This window comes from Candida margitis (assembly GCF_024628925.1).
Source record: "Candida margitis strain CBS 14175 chromosome Unknown scaffold17, whole genome shotgun sequence".
NCBI lineage: Eukaryota > Fungi > Ascomycota > Pichiomycetes > Serinales > Debaryomycetaceae > Lodderomyces > Lodderomyces margitis.
This window is the reverse complement of record NW_026261852.1, coordinates 67,597-85,377: the sequence shown is the minus strand read 5'-3', so window position 1 is coordinate 85,377 and position 17,781 is coordinate 67,597. Positions and strand designations below refer to the sequence as shown.

Here is a 17,781-nt window from a genome sequence, read left to right as displayed (position 1 = left end):
ATTTGTTTAAGGGCGGCAATATCAAAGTTACCACAAATACCACAAACATTCTTATTATTTTATTTTGGTATTTCACATTCTTATACAATATTCTGCAAAGGAAACCAAATATTATCAAATGGTCGGTTACATGCTGTCAAGAAGAGATAGCAAACAAATCCCTTCACCTCAATCACCTTGCAAATACGGAGATTTGAACATAATAGGAAGAGGTAATTTTGGAGATGTTTATCGAGCAACCAATTTGACCGCAAGAAGAATTGAATTTGTAGCAATCAAGGTGATTAATATGGATAATTCAGGGGATGATATAAAACAAACCGTCAAGGAGATACAGTTTTTGAACAGATTGAGAAACCCCAATGTAGTCAAGTACTACGAAAGTTTCACCCATGGAGTGAATGTGTTTATTGTTATGGAATACTGTGGTGGAGGTTCATGTTCTGACTTGATTAAACTTCACAAGAAGATTCCAGAGAATGTTGTCGGGTACATTATAAAGAAGGTTTTGGCAGGGTTGGAATATCTACACGGAGAACACAAGGTCCATCGTGATATCAAATCTGCCAACATTTTGCTCACAGAGGATGGTCAAGTAAAAATTGGAGATTTTGGTGTAAGCACTGATATTACATTGTCAAACAAGAAAAGAAATACTTTTGTTGGAACACCATTTTGGATGGCGCCAGAGGTAATAACTAGAGGTGGATCGAGAGCAGGAGCCAAGACAAACGAGGGATATGACTACAAAGCCGATATATGGTCCACTGGAATCACTGTTATAGAGCTAGTCACTGGTGCGCCACCATTGGCGGAGTATGATCCTATGAAGGTGTTGTTCGATATTCCCAAAAAGAAGCCTCCGCAATTGAAGGGGAATTACGGTGATGATATCAAGGAGTTCGTCAAATATTGCGTGACGTCAGACCCCGACAAAAGACCAAACTGTTCCAAACTATTGCAACATAATTTTATGACTAGATTACAAGGAAATATAAGACAAGAATTGGTTCAGATGATTAGAAAGAAAAGCTCACCTGTTAAGAGGAAGATCTTTTCTAACCCGCGCCACAAGCTAAATTGTGATTTAGTTGAAAATATCGATCATGAGACTGCTGGAAGCGAAAACAGGTGTGACATAGAGTGGGAATTTACTCGAACATTACATATGCAGTTAAACAATATGACACCTAATTCGTCTAAAGTTGAAGAGGTTGAAAGCACACCAGTTGATAATGGTGGCGATGAAAGCTTGTATTCTAATGTGACTTCTTTGTGCGTGGCTAATATGGAGGCTGCTTCCCGTCAGCAACCGGATAAAGCCTCACTATTGTTTTACGGCTTACGTCAAGTTCTTGAAAGGGGCAAAGATGAAGAGACGCGACGTGGGGTTGAACGGGTTATTGATGCAATACACCACTTTGAGTTGAAGCATCCAGGGTTGTGTCATGCGTTGGTTGAAGAAATCGAGCGTGCCATCAAGAGATGAGTGATGGTTATTGCTTGCGCTGGATCTGGTCGTATTGTATATGAAGTACTTTAATAGCTAAATATTGTAATCAAATTGTCACTTAAAAGGAGGGAATTGTTATCGCCTGGAGAAACGCGTAGTGCACAATTTCGTGTTGCTGCATTGAACACAAAAACGACCAAAAAGAAAAAAAGAAAACAAAATTTAAGGCAAATTAAAAACTTTTGATGTTGCGTGTTTTAGGCAACACACAGGAAAAATACTGTCTACAAATTGCCAGACGTGGTATCAGAACATCTTTCGAAAAGTACATTCTTCCAAATAGAGCTACACTTTTAAACAGCTTACTGCTTCATACCTACTGTGACAACAAGGAAGTTTGCGTAAGCTTTTTGAACCCAGACAAACCTGCTCCAAGGACAGAGATCAAGCAAGTAAATAGGTATTTACAATCCTCATTGACAACGATAAGGTGTTCAATAGCATGACGAACCCACCCTCGATAGTATTAGAGCCAGCACCGCCGGAAACGCCGAGAAGTAAATCAGCACAAAGTATACTGCAAGGACTGAACCGATTATCTACCCCTTCGTTTCTATTCGGACTAAGCTTTTCACCGACATTCCATTTCAACACTCCAAGCGGGATTTCACCAAGCAGGCTCTTCAGCCCGGCAAAGGCTTCAGGCAGACCACATGTGGATAAGAACGCCACACAACTAACAAGCAAAGACCACAACAAATTTCTTGCCTCCTTAAATTCAATTTCTCAAGCTACTGATGCTGGACGTCAGAAGAGTTGTTCTAACTTAAAGGTTAACGCAGAGGAGAAAGAAGAAGAAGAAGAAGACGATGGGGAGGAGGAGAAAGAGGAAGACGTATGGTCATCCATGAACATAACACAACAAAGCCAATCAAATCTTACTTCTATCCACGAAAGCGACAAAGACATATGCCTGTTTGATCTCGATGGAAGTAAATTTGACCATTTTCTTACACCTGATAAGGTATTTGATCACAAATCCAACGAATCACTTGCAAAACTGGGTTCTGATGTCTCTTCTCAAATATCTCCGGCAAGAAGTGGATCTTCGATTTCGTCAAGTGATTTATCAACAAAGAGAAGAAAACTAAGTGGTATTACCGACACCCCCAATAACAGAATAGCGAACAAAATAGACTCAACAATGGACTCACCGGTTTCTGTGAGAAGATTAAGTAACGCTAATTCAGCTGCATCCTCATCTGCAAGCGAAGTTTGGAGTCGAGAGTTGGATGATGTGTTGATAAAATCTTTCCACAAGTACCAGAAATTCAAACTGAGCGAATCTTCCAACGAGTTGTCCATTTTAAAGAAGACTTCCCAAAATAAAGTCATTTCCCGAATGATCTTCAATAGAACTGGCGTTTTGAGAACGTCCAAGCAAATATCTTCTCGAATTTTCAGATTAAGTAAAGCTGGAAAGCTAACAAAAGAGACAAAAACGCCACAAACCAATGCTTCAACAAGTGAGCTTGAGGAAATGATACTTACACCGTTGGAAGACTTGGTCAATAGTCAACAACTACCAGAGTCCGCGCATACAGATGCCTTGATCGATCGCGAATTAGATATATTGTTGACTTCGTCTCCGTTGGATGACGTTTTTGACGCAAAAACAAAGTACATGCTTACTCCAAAAGATTTTAAAATGTGCTTTCATGATCACAGACAGTCAGTAATCTTTACTCGTCTTAAGAAACAGATGCGCAGTGACAACAAAGTCCTTGACAAGTTCGGTTCGCTCATTCCTTACACAATAAACCTGCGCAAGATACCGGTGTGGGTATTTCAGCATGACTTGGACTTGCGTATTGCAGATGTTGCCACGTCTACACCACTGTCACAATCCTGCTCCCCAAATTTCGCCAATGTAATGAGTTTATCTCATTCCCAATTCGAGTCCATTATGTCAATTGATGTTTATTGCGATGGAAGGTATACACCGCTGATGCTTACTTGGTACAGCTCTATTGAAGTATACAAGGATGGCAAGAAACTACTCCTGGCAGTTGATATAGTTAGTGGCTATTGCAGTGAGGATTCAAGACTGTACACTTTAAGGGTTCCTTTTGTCAAGACTTTTTTTGCCGGGTATTTTAATTATTTGATCAATGGGTCTGCCATAGGTTCGGGCGAAGATATCAAGATTGTACAGTTTATATACAACAACGCTGATGAATCAAATTCACAATTGGACTTGGAAAAGTCTCATTTTCATGCATGTATGGTTCACGATTTCCATGTGACGGGCACAAGGGGAGAAACAGTTGTCACGATCGTGGACTCAAGAAATGTTCCACCAGTCGCTGAATCCGATGACAATGAAACAGTCATTGCTGAGTCATCTCCCTGCAGACCGTCAAACACTCCTCAACCATCAACAAGGAACAGGGAAACTCCCAGCAAGTTGAAAATCGACATAAACAGGGCAAATGTCAACCACAATATTCCATCGGGGCCAATGACTGCCCCCATTTATAATTCTAGCCTCGTGAATGAACTAAACCGCAACACTTTAGGAGCGCTTGAAAAGCAGAACAGATTCACTCATGCTCAGCTAGTACAACCACCACCTGAACAGCAGCAAACTGATCAGTTTGCTATGTATCGGAAGCAGTTACAATACTCCTTTGACTCGAGCCCTGATATTAGATCTAATATCAATGACACCGTTGATATTGAGAGCATGGGCAATGTGTCGTTGGGGAAGTTTCATTCAAGAGCTCAGCAGGGCAACATGCCTAATGTAGCAATCCATGATAACCAGTACAGGGTGCCTAATAATGGATTACAAGCACAAGCTGTAGCCGCTCGTGCGCATTTGGACAGTCATGTGCGCTCACAAGCTCAACAGTCATACCCACAACAGTTTTATCAGTTTCCTCAACAGCAGATGCCCCAAATGGCGACTCAATTTCTACAAAATGACCCCCTCGGTATCCCAATCCCGTCGGTAGGTAGACCAGCAAATATTCAAATCATGTCTCAACATCAAAATGCGTCGACACCTTCTCAGTTTCATCTTCAACCAGGGCAGCCTCGTTGTAGTCATTTGATCCCAAACACAAATACAAATACTACGAAATACCGCCCTAAACAACATCTGCGTACACACCTAGCGCATTCAAATGGCGATAAAGAAAACAAAACAAAGGAGATTACTTTTGGGCCAATTTTAGGATATGATCCATCGAAAGATGCTAAAATCACACGAGCACAAACTAAGCCCACCAACCAAGCAAAAGGGGTTCATACGTTCCCCTTGAATGAACCAGTCATGTACAAACCGAAAAAATAGAACTATGTCGTTGTAAGATATTGGGGTGTGCTGTTTATAGCACTTGCACTTGAGTGTCGTCAAGTTTTATATAAATTTGCGTTTACAGAGTTTATCAGTTTGTGTTACTTTTCCTCTATCTCCGTACCCGATGTTCAAATACCACCGAATGCGCGGTGTTATTAGACCGTGCAACGAAAAAAATAAACTTTGTTGTAAACAGCTTGGAAGAGCAAGTTTTTGTCAACTAAACACCACTTCAAAGCAAATTCACAGACGCAACAAGTAACCGTATCCAATATGCAACCGGCATCGAAAGGTTTGCCCAACAGTGGTCAAAAACCGCAACCTCGAGACGCTTCCCAGCAAAAACAATTGCTACAATCGACGCAAAGTAGTAAGTCTGTGCCAACGAAGAAGAAGACTAAGCATCAAATTTTGAGACAGTTTAAGTTGATATCTGTGAACTTTAAAGAAGCAGCATTGGATAGTCCTAGCTTTCGAGCTTCCGTAAATCACTTAGACATACAATTGAGCAATATAGAGCAATGGCTAGTGGCCATAAGCTCATCTTTGAAAAAAATGCCGAGATATATTAAGGAAGTGGAAACCTTTTGCAACTCGTTCTTGGAGTATTTATTTCCAAGTTTTTTGCAGGAAGGGTTCATAAATCAGGAATACAGCTCGCAAGCTTTACAAGCAACTCTAGCCGGCTTGAAAGAAATCTGGGGTAGAAGTTTGTTTGCGTTGAACCTAAACCCATCGGTTTTGAACGAATTGATTCAGTTTCGAACAACGAATGTAGTCAAGTATCGGGAATTGCGACAGAGGTTTGAATCGAGCCAACGAAAGTACGACAGGTATACAAGCGTATTTGCGAGTTCATCAAAGTCTAAAGATGCAGTAATGGTTATGGAGGATGCCAAACAATTGTACCAAGTACGAAAGGAGTATTTACACGTATCACTTGATCTTGTTTGTGAATTGCAGAACTTGAGTGGGACTTTGGATAGGCTACTTGTATCGCTAGTAACCAGTCTCTGGGAGAAAAAGTATTCAATATTTGCAATGGGCCAACCCAACAACCCCCTCAGAAAGAATTACGACCAAATTAAAAGGGTACTGAGCTGGAGCAATTCTATTGTGACTGCGTCAGATGAGCTCAGAAATGACATGTTGCTTGCGCGCAAGCAAGTGGAGGACGGGTCGAACGCTCAATTCCAACCTTCTTTGAATGCTAATGATTACAAAGTAGCAACAATAAGCTATAAATCTTTGCGCAATATAAATGAGCCTGCATTTGAGAAGCACGGCTACTTGTTTATGAAAACATGGACAGAGAAAAGCCCAAAAACAATCTGGGTAAGGAGATGGTGTTTCATAAAGAATGGAGTGTTTGGGATGTACTTGTTGAGCCCGGAACAAACATCAGTACAAGAAAGTGACAAGATTGGTATTTTTCTCTGTAATATGAGGTACGCACCAAATGAGGACAGAAGGTTTTGTTTTGATATAAAGACAAGTGACACTACTATAACGTTACAAGCAGAGGCGCTTATTGAGCTAAAGTCATGGTTGAAGGTGTTTGAAAATGAGAAGGACCGCATTTCCGCGTTGCCACCAGAAGATGACCTATTCAGGGTCGCCTCTACTAGATTTCCGCCAATATTTGCCGAATTTGCCTCGACTGAAAATACGACTATGGATCAGGAATTGTCTAGTCTGAAGATTGTTAATTCTACCGGACAGACAATAGTATCCAGTTCAATGATACGCAACGTCGACAGATTCTGCAAGTTGTATGGGGTTAATTTGTATGCGGATATGCCTCGAGTTCATCCCCCGTTTATGACTGACAGAACCAAAGACTCGTTTGTTGCTTATTGTAGCAGCTTCAGGGCTATAGATATTCCCCAAGCTTTGACAGCTAATGTATGGGGATCGGTGAATTGGGGGTTATATTATCTCCAAGGAGCAATTGACCGCACTGATATTTTTCCCCGGGCCCCGATAGTTAGAGATGACACAATGATAGAGTTTCAGGAAAAGTACCACGGTTCAGCGGTCCCTTATCCCCAGTTCTACCCACGAGAGTTGATAACCTTTGACATTCAAATGCGTGCATTATTTGAAACCATAGTTGAAGCAGGAGAATACTGTATTATGTCTTTTTGTTGCATTTGGGCCCCAAATTCAAAACAGGAATTGAGTGGGCGTTGCTTCTTGACCACGCGTCACGTATACTTTTACATGCAGGCTTTGGGGTTTGTTGCATTATACAAATCATATATTGGTGAATCTGTGTCTGTTGAAGTTGTGAGTCAAACGGACTTTGATACTTTAAAAGTTTACTATGTCGACGGCGTCATAAAGTTGAAGTTATTTATGGAAGATGCAAAAATGATAAAAACAAAATATCTTTATCTTATAGATAACATCATCAGTGACAGCCCAAAGAATCTTCAAGGAGTGTTGAACAAATTTAAAGAAATTGAAGCCCAAGTACACCAGGAAGCGCAGGACAAGGAGATAATCCAAGAAATCAACAACTTAACGAAAAACTTGTCAAATAAGGCTTTGATAAATAACAGGTTGTTGATTGGTGGGGATGCAGCTTCGATATCACCTAACAAACGTGGCACAGTGACATCATACCGAGTCGATTTCACCCCTCAATTTTATCTAGTGGGTGAAAAGACTTACCCTTTGCCTCCAAAAGCCGTATTCCATGCTTTGTTGGGCGACGACTCAGATATATTCAACAGGGAAACTGCAACTGTCAAGTTTGGCTTTCAGGTGAAGAAACCGTGGAGATTTGTCAACGAGAATGGTAATAATTTGTACCGTCGAGGGGTAATGCCAGTTTTACTAAATGGTAAGAAAAAACAATTGGAATACAACCAAGTTATTGAAAGAATGGATGACAATACTTATTATGTTTTCACACATAAGCTTTCGCAGTTTAGTTTAGGCCTAGGCTCACCTTTTACTACGGTGGGAAAGTTTGTCGTTGTTGGCACCGCAGGGAAACGAACTAAGATTTACTTCTATTCACAAACTACTTTTGAACACAATTCGCCTTGGAATCCACTAATTAAGCAAATAGTAAGGAGCATTTCTTTAGATCAGGTATCGAAAATCAATTACAAATTAAAGAATGCCGTCAAAGCTATAGGAACACATGGGCAGATTGTCAAAGCCATTTATTTGTACGGAAAATTGAGTCACACGAATGAGCCAGACACGGAGGTACTTCCGCTAAAACCACCTACAGTTCAGCTTGGCATGGATGATTGTTGGAGTTTGCTATTACAGAGACTCTTCTCCTTTTGCAGGGATTTGATTATAGGGTTGATATCCTTAGTGATTCAACTCATAAGGGTTACGTTCACCAATCTCAAGTCAAACCAAATATATCTTGTTGTAATCATTGCCTTAATTGGTTCAAATGTTTTCTTACTAGGCAAAACTACTGTTACATATTGGACTGTACACAGGGGTAATTCTTTAGCCAGTGAATTTGTGAAACAAAACCCATTGCTCTTGCAAAGGGCGGTATATTCCCAAGATGTGATGGATGAATTCAAGAGTAAGATGAGTGCGTTGAACTCGACTGTTTCAAGCAGTAAACCCTTTGAGCTTTTTGAAGCAGAGTCTTTCACTTATAATTACCAAAACCTATCAAAATTATTCAACGATGATGAGACTCTTTCCAATAGTGATACTCAAGAAATTCATAAGAAATTGAGAGCCGAATTTAGGGCAATCGGTGTTGAGCGGTACAACTTGTTGGTTGAATTGAGACTTTTGCAGAATAAAGAAAAAGAAATCACGCAGAGAGAATTCACAAACTGGTTGCTAAATGAGATTGATAGATGCGACTCTATGCAGGAGTATGTCACCTCTCAATTAAAGTCCAGGAAAAAAGGAAAAAGCATACATGGACTCGGTGGCACTTCCCAGCAAAGTCGAGAATTAGTGGAAGGGGTTGACGAAGTTGTCAGTTATTGCAACAACTGTAAACACTTATTGGGACAGTTGCTATAGTAATGAAAGCTTCCATTGTCTTCAATCACTAAGTTAGTGCAAACATGGTGAGTTTGTGCCAGGGTTATTTATGTCGTTTCGATGGAGAAAGTTGGCAGCCTGCAGAAGAGGAAAAGGGCTAATAAGCTATGACACACTTAGACATGTGTTACATGCCCTGCCCCCTTTTTTTAAAAAAAAAGAGTTTACAGAGGAGTGATGTGAAAGCGTAGTTAGTGCTGTATTAAAGAAGGAAAATATATTAGCCTAAATTAATGAAGACCAAATAAAAAAATCAGAAAAATAAAAAAAGAAATAAAATATTTCTCAATTGTCATTTAACTAATTCCGTAATAGATCAGCTTCCCCCACAAAAATATTGAACTCCGAGAATTGATGAGAACAACGCAGAGAGGTTTAATAAAGGCTATAAGCCGCTTTCCTGTCATACTTCATACCTGTTTTGAAAAACAGTTGTCTTTGTCACAGAGCCAGGGTTGTTTCTGTAAATATGACACAGTTGTAATGCATGTTTTACTAAACTCTATTTCCGACATTTTTAGTTGGTACTATTTTTTTCTTTTTGTGATTATCTCTGCACCAAATTTTTTATTATATGTCGCAGTCTGTATATGCAAAGGAAAAACGGTTGCCCACACCAACTTACATTCAGTGCATAGAGGAGAAGTTACTATGAAGTGAGGGGTCTTGCAATCTTATAAATCAAGCCTTCAATCCCCAAAGTCACAATTCCAGTCCCAACACAATAGAATAGGCCATCTTTTTCAAGGCACACAAATTTAGACCCATGCAGGAAGAAAGCAAAGTTTACCCATCAATCGTTGGTGGCAAAGAGATCTTTAATGAGGACGACGAAATCGTTGTCAAAAGTGCGTCCAATGAGATATTGCACCGCTTTGCACATTTTTCGATATCTGATAAGTCTATGAACCAATTGATAATCAATGCGAAGGAAGGCTTTAGTGAATGGTCTTCTATCCCAACTGAAGAAAAGGTCAGGATTTTTAACAAGACCCAAGTGCTCTTGAAAGAAAGAAGATCAGAGTTTGTTGAAAGTCATCTAGAGATTGGCGGTCCTGGGTGGTTTGCTGACTTTAATGTCGATGGAACTATAGATCAACTCCAGGAGTACACGAGTCAATTGTCACGATCACCAGGGGAAATAGTTCAATCCTCACATAATGATTTAGCATTGACTGTCAAGCAACCCATTGGTCCTGTGTTATCGATTTCACCTTGGAATGCTCCAGTTATTTTAGCTGGAAGGTCTATATTGGCGCCACTAGCAGCCGGGTGCTCAGTTATCCACAAGTCAAGTGAGAAATCTCCAAGGTCCAGTTATCTTTTAGTTAAATGTTTTCTTGATGCGGGTGTTCCACCTAAAGCGTTGCAGTTGGTTCACCTCAAGCCCGAAGAGAATCCCGTTTTCATTGATGACGTTTTGAAGTCCGGTGCAATTAAAAAGGTAAACTTTACTGGTTCGACAATGGTGGGAAGGAAAATTGCGGAAAAGTGTGGCAGATACTTGATCCCATATTTGTTAGAATTGGGTGGGAAAAATTTGTCCATTGTTTTATCTGATGCTAACTTGGACAAGGCAGCTGGGGCCATTTTATTTGGCGCTTGGTCCCATAGGGGGCAAATTTGTATGAGCACCGATAAAGTATTTGTGGATGAGGAGATTTACGGCAAATTCAAGTCCAAATTAGTCGAAGTAGCTCAGGAATTCTCAAAGGATAAGGATCACCAATTGAGCCATAGAGATGTGCTCGGTAGAGACAAAGTGATGGATTTGGTTGAAGATGCTATACAAAAGGGAGCGAAATTGGTGTATGGTCTGTTTGATAAGAATAAAATTTTAAAATCAAACGTTATTGAACCAATGGTATTGGAAGATGCGGACTCTCTGATGTCCATATACACACAGGAGACATTTGGGCCCGTTTTCACAATACACAAATTCAAAGATGTGGAAGATGTCATTACCGAGGTCAATAATCATAGTTATGGTTTGAAAGGAGCAGTTTGGTCCACAAACATAATCAAGGCTCTTAACATTGCGAAGAAATTGGAAATCGGTGGTGTCCATATAAACTCGCCAACAATTTCAGATGAAGCAACAGTGCCTCATGGAGGAGTTAAATCCAGTGGAGTTGGAAGATTCAATAGTCACTGGGGTATGGATGAGTTTCTGATCATTAAAGCAATTACAATCAACGAGTAAATGTGTATGTATATATATCTAAACTTTTTATGTAATTATTACGAATAAAATTTCTCACTAAAGCCCTCTCTTTGCCAATTTATCAGCAATGTCCAAGTACAAAGCTATAGGATCAAAAGGAGGATCTTGTGCCCACATAATCTTGTCAAAGAAACTACGTGCTCTGTTTGTCCAGTTTATTAGATCCAAATGATCCACTTGATCAAGAGTGCCAATATAAGTCCCCCACTTTGCACTATCAACACTTACTAAACCATCATTTGCAAAGTGTGCTATGTTTGCAGATTTATTCCCTTTCGAGTTTTGTTTACCTATTTCGTAATTCATTATTTGCCAAGTTATGTTGAACAAATTGTACCAACGGGGATTGAATTTAGCGCCAAATGAAAAGTACTGGACATTAGGATCATCTGGCACATTCTTGTTGAATTTCGCCATCGATGACGTCGTAAGCTCGTATATGGATCTAGGACAAATTTGCTTCAACAACGGATTCTTCCCAACAAGATCAACGAGAAAATCAGCGCATTCGGAGCCATGATGAGGCGTCGAAATGGTGGTAAGCGATACAACTTTATAAATCTTTTCATTCCTGTGTATTTTCGATATGAGATACCGAGAGTCCAACCCACCCATTGAATGGCTAATGAGATTAATTTTAATAGGCTTGCCCTCCTCTTTGAAAGTGTCATGATTCTTGTGTCTATCATCTGTATATATTGTTGACTTTGATTCCCGCTCCCTTAATATCTTGCATTGCTTTGTTATGAATCTGTCCAAGCTGCGGGCCCTACTTTCAATATCGCCAAAGGCAGGAACCTTGGCTATGAATACTGTTGACCCCAATTTCTGCAAAGCTTCTTTTATCCCAGCCCAGTATTCTAATTCAAGTATCAGTTGTTTCGCTTCCTCTGCTTTCTGTTTGTCGTCTTTCATTGCTTCTTTGGCTGAACTCACGGCCTCGCCTATTGCAAGGTCTGGCTTGGCTAGCAATGTCAACTTATCAAACCCAGAGAACCCATGGCACAAAACTATGGGGTATTTTGGTACATCATAATGTTCGCGTAATTTGCGGTAGTTGGCTGTTATGGACTGACTCTGCTTCAATGGACTGAACGCATTGTAAAATTGTCTCAAAGAAGATTTCATAAAGTTTGCTCTGCATGGAGTTGCAGTTGCTAAAGACTACTGGCACAAAAAAAAAGCAAAGTCAAAAGTAGAACATTTTCGATTTGCCAAAAGAGGAAGCGAAGTTGCTGTAGATGCACCACAAACGAGGACAAAACCCAACTTTGACACTCAAAGAGGAAGACTTTAGGATTGTAAAATCACCTACTATTCTACATAAGGCATATAACACTTCCCGGTAAACAGGTGTTCATTAATTCGTTGCAATACCGAAAGAAAAGGTACGTTGCGATTTACGCAGGGTCTCTTTATCTACCACTAACCAATTTCATCATGATGTCTTTAATACTACCAAACATGTTTAATCCTTTCATACCAGCACCCCTGGCAAGTACTAGCGGATAAAAATCGGTTGAAAATATTTTGTGTAGCTTGTCACAAGCACCTAACATGGTATGATTCGCAGGCCAAGCGTTTGCATTGTACTCTTCCAACACCAATGTCGAGCCCAAATCCATGCCTCTGCTAACCCCCTTTTCCAATGCCTCTACCAAAGCAGCTACATCAGACTGTCCCATATTCAAGCCCTGTCCTGCTAATGGATGTATCGTGTGTGCAGCATCTCCAACAAGAGCCACCCTTGGAGCAACATAGGTATCAGCGTGAGACATCTTTAATGGAAACCTAGCCCTAGAGTCAGGAGCGAGCTCGACTACAGGCAAAGGGTAGTTTTCCTCCAAGGTTCTAGGATCATATTTGGACAATCGCCATTCAATATCTTTCAATACTGAGAAATCGTTGGGATCTTCTTCCAAGACGCTGTAGATGTAGTTCAAATCGACCTCTTCCAACACCATTGCGGCAGTAACCAAATGAGGGAAAATAGCTTCATTCACCTTCAACAACAAACTGCTTAGTTCTGGCGTAGAAGACCAAACAATCGTGGCATTGTCTTCTGTCAATGGCAATATGGCCAAAGGACCAGTCGTGAGAAAACGTTGCCATCCAATAGACCTGAAGTCCTCGTAGTGCAACTTTACACATGCAACAACTCCAAACCGGTTGTACTGCCAGCCTCGAGACTCGATATGCGCATACTTGCGCACTGGCGAGTTATAACCGTCAGCACCAATTAACAATCTGGCTTGAATGGATTCTCCATTAGATAACTTTACAATTGGCCAGTCCAAATTCGAGTTTCCAACAGTAATGTCGGGCTGGTTCAAGTCATGGTTGTCCAAGTCTCTAGACTCTTCCACTGGGTTGATAATCTCTGTGACTTTGGTCGAATCCAAAATTTCAATCCCGCTTGCCGGATGTATTGACAACTCCTCCAATTTTCTCAATAACGAACTCTGGATATTAATCACCTCGCACATTGTTGCTAACGTATCTTTTCCAATTGACGTTATGTCAAATTCAATTCGTGCTGAAGCATCTTGCGAGTCATAGGCAACGATACCATCGTATTCCTTCACTCGATCCTGGTGGACGTATTCCCAGTTCCCAATTCGGTGTTGCATAAACTCAATTGATTTGGGGGTTAATGATACTATTTTATTGGTGTAGTTCTCTGGTGGATTGACTTCAAATTCTCGTACTGAATCCAACGATTGCCCCTCCACCAAAGTACATTGTAGATGCTTTAGTTTCGGCGACGTTTTCAAAGCCGATAAAAGGGTCAACCCTGCTGGACCTCCACCTATTATCACCACATCTTGAAACTTTGCGGCCGTTCTCGTAGCTAAGGTCCTTATAAAATTCATAGTACTTGAAACGACTAGAGCTATATTTTCAGGGAAATAGAAAACGAAAAAAAAATTGGTTTTTACATCACACCATATGCTAAATCTGTCGGAAAAGAAAAAATTCAATATCCATATATATATATATATGTACTAAATCTAAACTCAAGTTATGCTTTTGGAAAGTTCTCTAAATTAACCTTTCCAGTTTCAATCCAATAGGGATCCATCAATTTGTCCTTTTCTTCAAACAAATACTTGTATGAAGTCTTAATAGTTCCATCGCTGACCCCAGTTTTATCAGAGATCTTTGATGGAGGCAACTCCACGCCAAAGACCAAAGACGCCATGTAAATAACTGTAGCTGCAATTGTCGTGGGCGACCTACCGGCCAAGACCCCAACATCCTTACTTCTTCTTGCAATATACTCAGCACCATTAGTGACTTGCGAGGTCAATCCAAGATGAGAACAGAATCTTCTGATCAAATCTTCAGCTGACGTTTGAGTCGTTTGGATGTTATCTTGACTATAATAAGCAGCAGACTGTGGATTGGCTTCATTCTTTTCACGAATGATGTTATTCATTATTCGGAAAACCTTGCCTATTTCCTTCTTAGGCACATTGGTCAAGGCCCAAATTTCTTTGAATGTACGAGCAACTTTAGCCTTACGACAACCAATGAAGATCGATGCAGCCATTATTGATTCTTGTGACTTTCCACGTAAACGTTTTTCATCGTAAACCATTTTATAGACTTCTTTCGCTCCATCCTGGACAATTTTTGGCAATTGATAACCCTCGCACATCTGAGAAATCTTGGCATATGCTGCTGCCAAAGCGTTGTCCTTCTTGTCCACCAATGATTTCGACTGGGCTCTGTTCAACTCTCTTCCCGCTTTCGAATTGTCGGGAACGTAAGAAATCATGGTCGACAAATCTTCCGTGTCCAACAACGGGTTACCTGCATCACCTACACGCGATGGGTCATCACCGTTTTGGTCGTCATTGCTAAATGTTCTCCATTCCGACCTAGTATCAACTACTCTATCGCTTAAAACCAAGCCACAACTACCGCACACAATATCTCCTTCGCTAAACCTCTCAATCAAATCAGGAGGGAAAATCTTGCACTCGGGACACGTTAAAGTGACATTCAAGTTAGGTCCAATGTACTCTTGAATGTCTTGGCTGGACTTAGATGTAGCCTGCGCTGTTGCTATCGATGACATAAATGATTAGTATATATTTGTCGAACTTTCTTCTTACAGCTGGTGCTATTTATTGTGAACACGAACTAACGGAACAATAAATGTGTATCTGAGAAAAAAAAAACAAATGTGGTGAAGAACTTAACGCACTGCAAGACCGTACCAATATGGTGATTGACAACGGTGGTAAAAAGCAGAAGGGTATATGATCCTAGAGAGATGGTGATATTAAAAGGTATTAGTAATTATTCTCCCTTTTCTGTTGCCTTTATACAAATGAAAATTTCTATTTCACTTAGGTCGTGCGAGAGACTAAATTCTTTTATCATACATTCACTGGTCATGTCTAATTGCAATTCTGTAGTATTCTAGAAACTAAAATATATTCCTCCACCCCGATTAAAGTTTAATTCATCGAGTTTTGGGTTATTACCTTTTGGGAAATTGAAATATTAGATTATATGGTAGTCAACTGAGAAAGGAAGAAACCTTTGTCAGCCTGGAGAATTGATGCAAAATGTAACAAGCAATAAACAATAAATTAAATTCTATTAAACAATCTATAATCGCCCCTCTAAGTGCTTACTTTTCTCTCTTTTTAAACAACTTACTAGTCAACTTTGGTGATCCAAAATCAGATCCTAATTTATCCAACCTAATACCAGAGCTTGACCTCGAATGCGATGCCGAGCTGCTACCCAAGGGCACTTTTAAGTGACCAGTACTCAAGTTGTGTCTGCTATTAAACATAACTCTATTTGGAGTCGAGGAACCCGACCTCGATCTTGCGTCTTCACTCCCACTACCATCAGAATAGCTTGGTGCAAACCCATCTTGAATATAACTATCGTCATCGTCGTCGTCGTCCATTGCCTCATTATACGATGGGATGTGTGAATAATCAACACTTTTGGCCTTGCCTTTTATCTTTTTCTGGTTGAGTTCAAACGCCTTTTGTATTGGCATGTCAAAGTACCCATTAATGTTGCTAAAAGAGTTATTAGCAGACGCAATTGGGGAGCCAGTTTGTGATCTTAGCTGCTCGAGTGGTGTTTGAGGCAAGTTCATATCAAACACCTTATCAAAAACATGCTTTTCATATAATGGTGGTGCACGCTCTTCGCGATCCAAATCATTGTTACTTTCTTCGTCTGTTTCATATTCTTCTTCATTCTCGTCATCGGAAACAGCTGGGGTAGCTGGTGCAGAGTCCTTTTTGTGGAATAACACGTCCTCCTTCTTATAATCCAACTGGAAAGTTCCATGGTGATTGTCAACTTCATAATGCCTTCCAACAACATGACCGACATTGGCACTCAAATAAACAAATATGGGCAAGTTTGCTCTTAACTCACTCGTATGTCCTGCTTTGTTCTTTAACTGGATGGCGACCCTTAGTCTGTGTTTTACAACAATCATGCTATTCTTCACGTCACAACTCTGGGAAAGTTGCCTTATATGGTCAGGAGTTCGGAAATGTGTCTTTATCACCCACCGATCATACTCCAAATCGGCACTGTTGGGGATCTTGAGTTCCTGTTTGCCACACAATCTCTCGTACTCGGGAGACCTTTGATTATCAACTTGAATGTGATAATGTTCCACGATACAAGCATTCATAGCTTTCAAAGATAAGCCTTTGGCTATTGGAATTATTGTGATATGTAAAGGCACAGTGGATCCAATCGCCACCGCTTTCTTGGGCATACTAACGCAATACTGAAGCTTGCCTACCCAAGTATTTTCAACATCAATAGAATCACACAAATTCATATTCTGTGGATGTAATGTTCGCACTATTCTTATGTGTTTGCTTATTTGATGAGATTTTTCAAATCTTCCTCTCTCGATGGAGCACTGCAACTTGTACAACAATGTACCTATTGGCAAGCCTTCAATAGTCTCACAAACATTGGCAGGTAGGTATACTTTAAATGGTAAGCTGTAATTTCCCTTGGGTAACAAAAACGAATGGCCTGGGTCGTCCTTCAACTCTTTAAAAGGTGTTCCGTCGATTCCTGATTTTGGAATTTGTATAATTTTAGACAGATCCTTCGGAGCAAATGAGTTTAACATAGGCGTAGATTTGGTTCTTCCATACTGAGGTCTAGGCGTGGATGTTCCCGAATTACTGCCTGACCCAGGAACTGAGCTTTTATCGCTGGTGCTTCCCTTTTTCATTTTGTACATAGGCAACGTCCCATCACCATAGTTTCCAAACCCTATCTTTCCTTCGTCGTCAGTGAGTAAATTATTCCAATCAACTTTCAACACACACAAGCGGTCCAAAAACTGCTCGTGGGTTTCTTTTAAAGAATATTCATAGTAAAACTCTCCAACAAGACTCAACTTTATCTTTTTAATATGGATATCTTCTTTCAACGATAACTTGACACTGCCTTCAAATAATAGATTCTCCACGTCATACTCGCTTCCTTTGATTAAATACAAGTTTTTATGTGGCGATCTAAGTTTGATGTCGAATAATGCAAGATGCAAATTTTGAGTGAACATTGTAGTTTACTAGCCTAAGAATGTTTCATCGAACTGGCTTGGATAATAGAAGCCTTCCTTCACTGTGATAGTTTCTCTGGTTTTGTCTAAATTGTCTGATTCAGCTTGTCCAAAAGTGTGAG

General features: G+C 40.2%; 6 protein-coding genes across 6 annotated transcripts; 3 read left to right on the top strand and 3 right to left on the bottom strand. All coding sequences in view use genetic code 12, as the record gives it.

Annotated features, from left to right (window-relative positions):
* Nucleotides 1-118: 118 nt before the first annotated feature.
* On the top strand, nt 119-1,489 carry CANMA_003730 (putative serine/threonine protein kinase; the record flags this gene model as incomplete). Its single annotated transcript, XM_051815933.1, has 1 exon — nt 119-1,489. One exon carries the CDS (start codon nt 119-121, stop codon nt 1,487-1,489), a length of 1,371 nt encoding a protein of 456 aa, XP_051670653.1.
* Nucleotides 1,490-1,955: 466 nt separating this feature from the next.
* Nucleotides 1,956-4,811, top strand: CANMA_003729 (uncharacterized protein; the record flags this gene model as incomplete). The annotated part of the gene is made up of 1 exon (XM_051815932.1): nt 1,956-4,811. One exon carries the CDS (start codon nt 1,956-1,958, stop codon nt 4,809-4,811), a length of 2,856 nt encoding a protein of 951 aa, XP_051670652.1.
* A 279-nt stretch (nt 4,812-5,090) lies between these two features.
* CANMA_003728 (SIP3) lies at nt 5,091-11,061 on the top strand (the record flags this gene model as incomplete). Its single annotated transcript, XM_051815931.1, has 3 exons — nt 5,091-8,085; nt 8,254-8,683; nt 9,621-11,061. The coding sequence occupies 3 exons, from the start codon at nt 5,091-5,093 to the stop codon at nt 11,059-11,061; spliced, it is 4,866 nt and encodes a 1,621-aa protein (XP_051670651.1).
* Nucleotides 11,062-11,118: 57 nt separating this feature from the next.
* On the bottom strand, nt 11,119-13,955 carry CANMA_003727 (triglyceride lipase; the record flags this gene model as incomplete). The annotated part of the gene is made up of 2 exons (XM_051815930.1): nt 11,119-12,239; nt 12,566-13,955. 2 exons carry the CDS (start codon nt 13,953-13,955, stop codon nt 11,119-11,121), a joined length of 2,511 nt encoding a protein of 836 aa, XP_051670650.1.
* Nucleotides 13,956-14,104: 149 nt separating this feature from the next.
* Nucleotides 14,105-15,166, bottom strand: SUA71 (transcription factor TFIIB; the record flags this gene model as incomplete). The annotated part of the gene is made up of 1 exon (XM_051815929.1): nt 14,105-15,166. The coding sequence occupies one exon, from the start codon at nt 15,164-15,166 to the stop codon at nt 14,105-14,107; it is 1,062 nt and encodes a 353-aa protein (XP_051670649.1).
* Nucleotides 15,167-15,727: 561 nt separating this feature from the next.
* Nucleotides 15,728-17,659, bottom strand: CANMA_003725 (uncharacterized protein; the record flags this gene model as incomplete). The annotated part of the gene is made up of 1 exon (XM_051815928.1): nt 15,728-17,659. One exon carries the CDS (start codon nt 17,657-17,659, stop codon nt 15,728-15,730), a length of 1,932 nt encoding a protein of 643 aa, XP_051670648.1.
* Nucleotides 17,660-17,781: the final 122 nt, after the last annotated feature.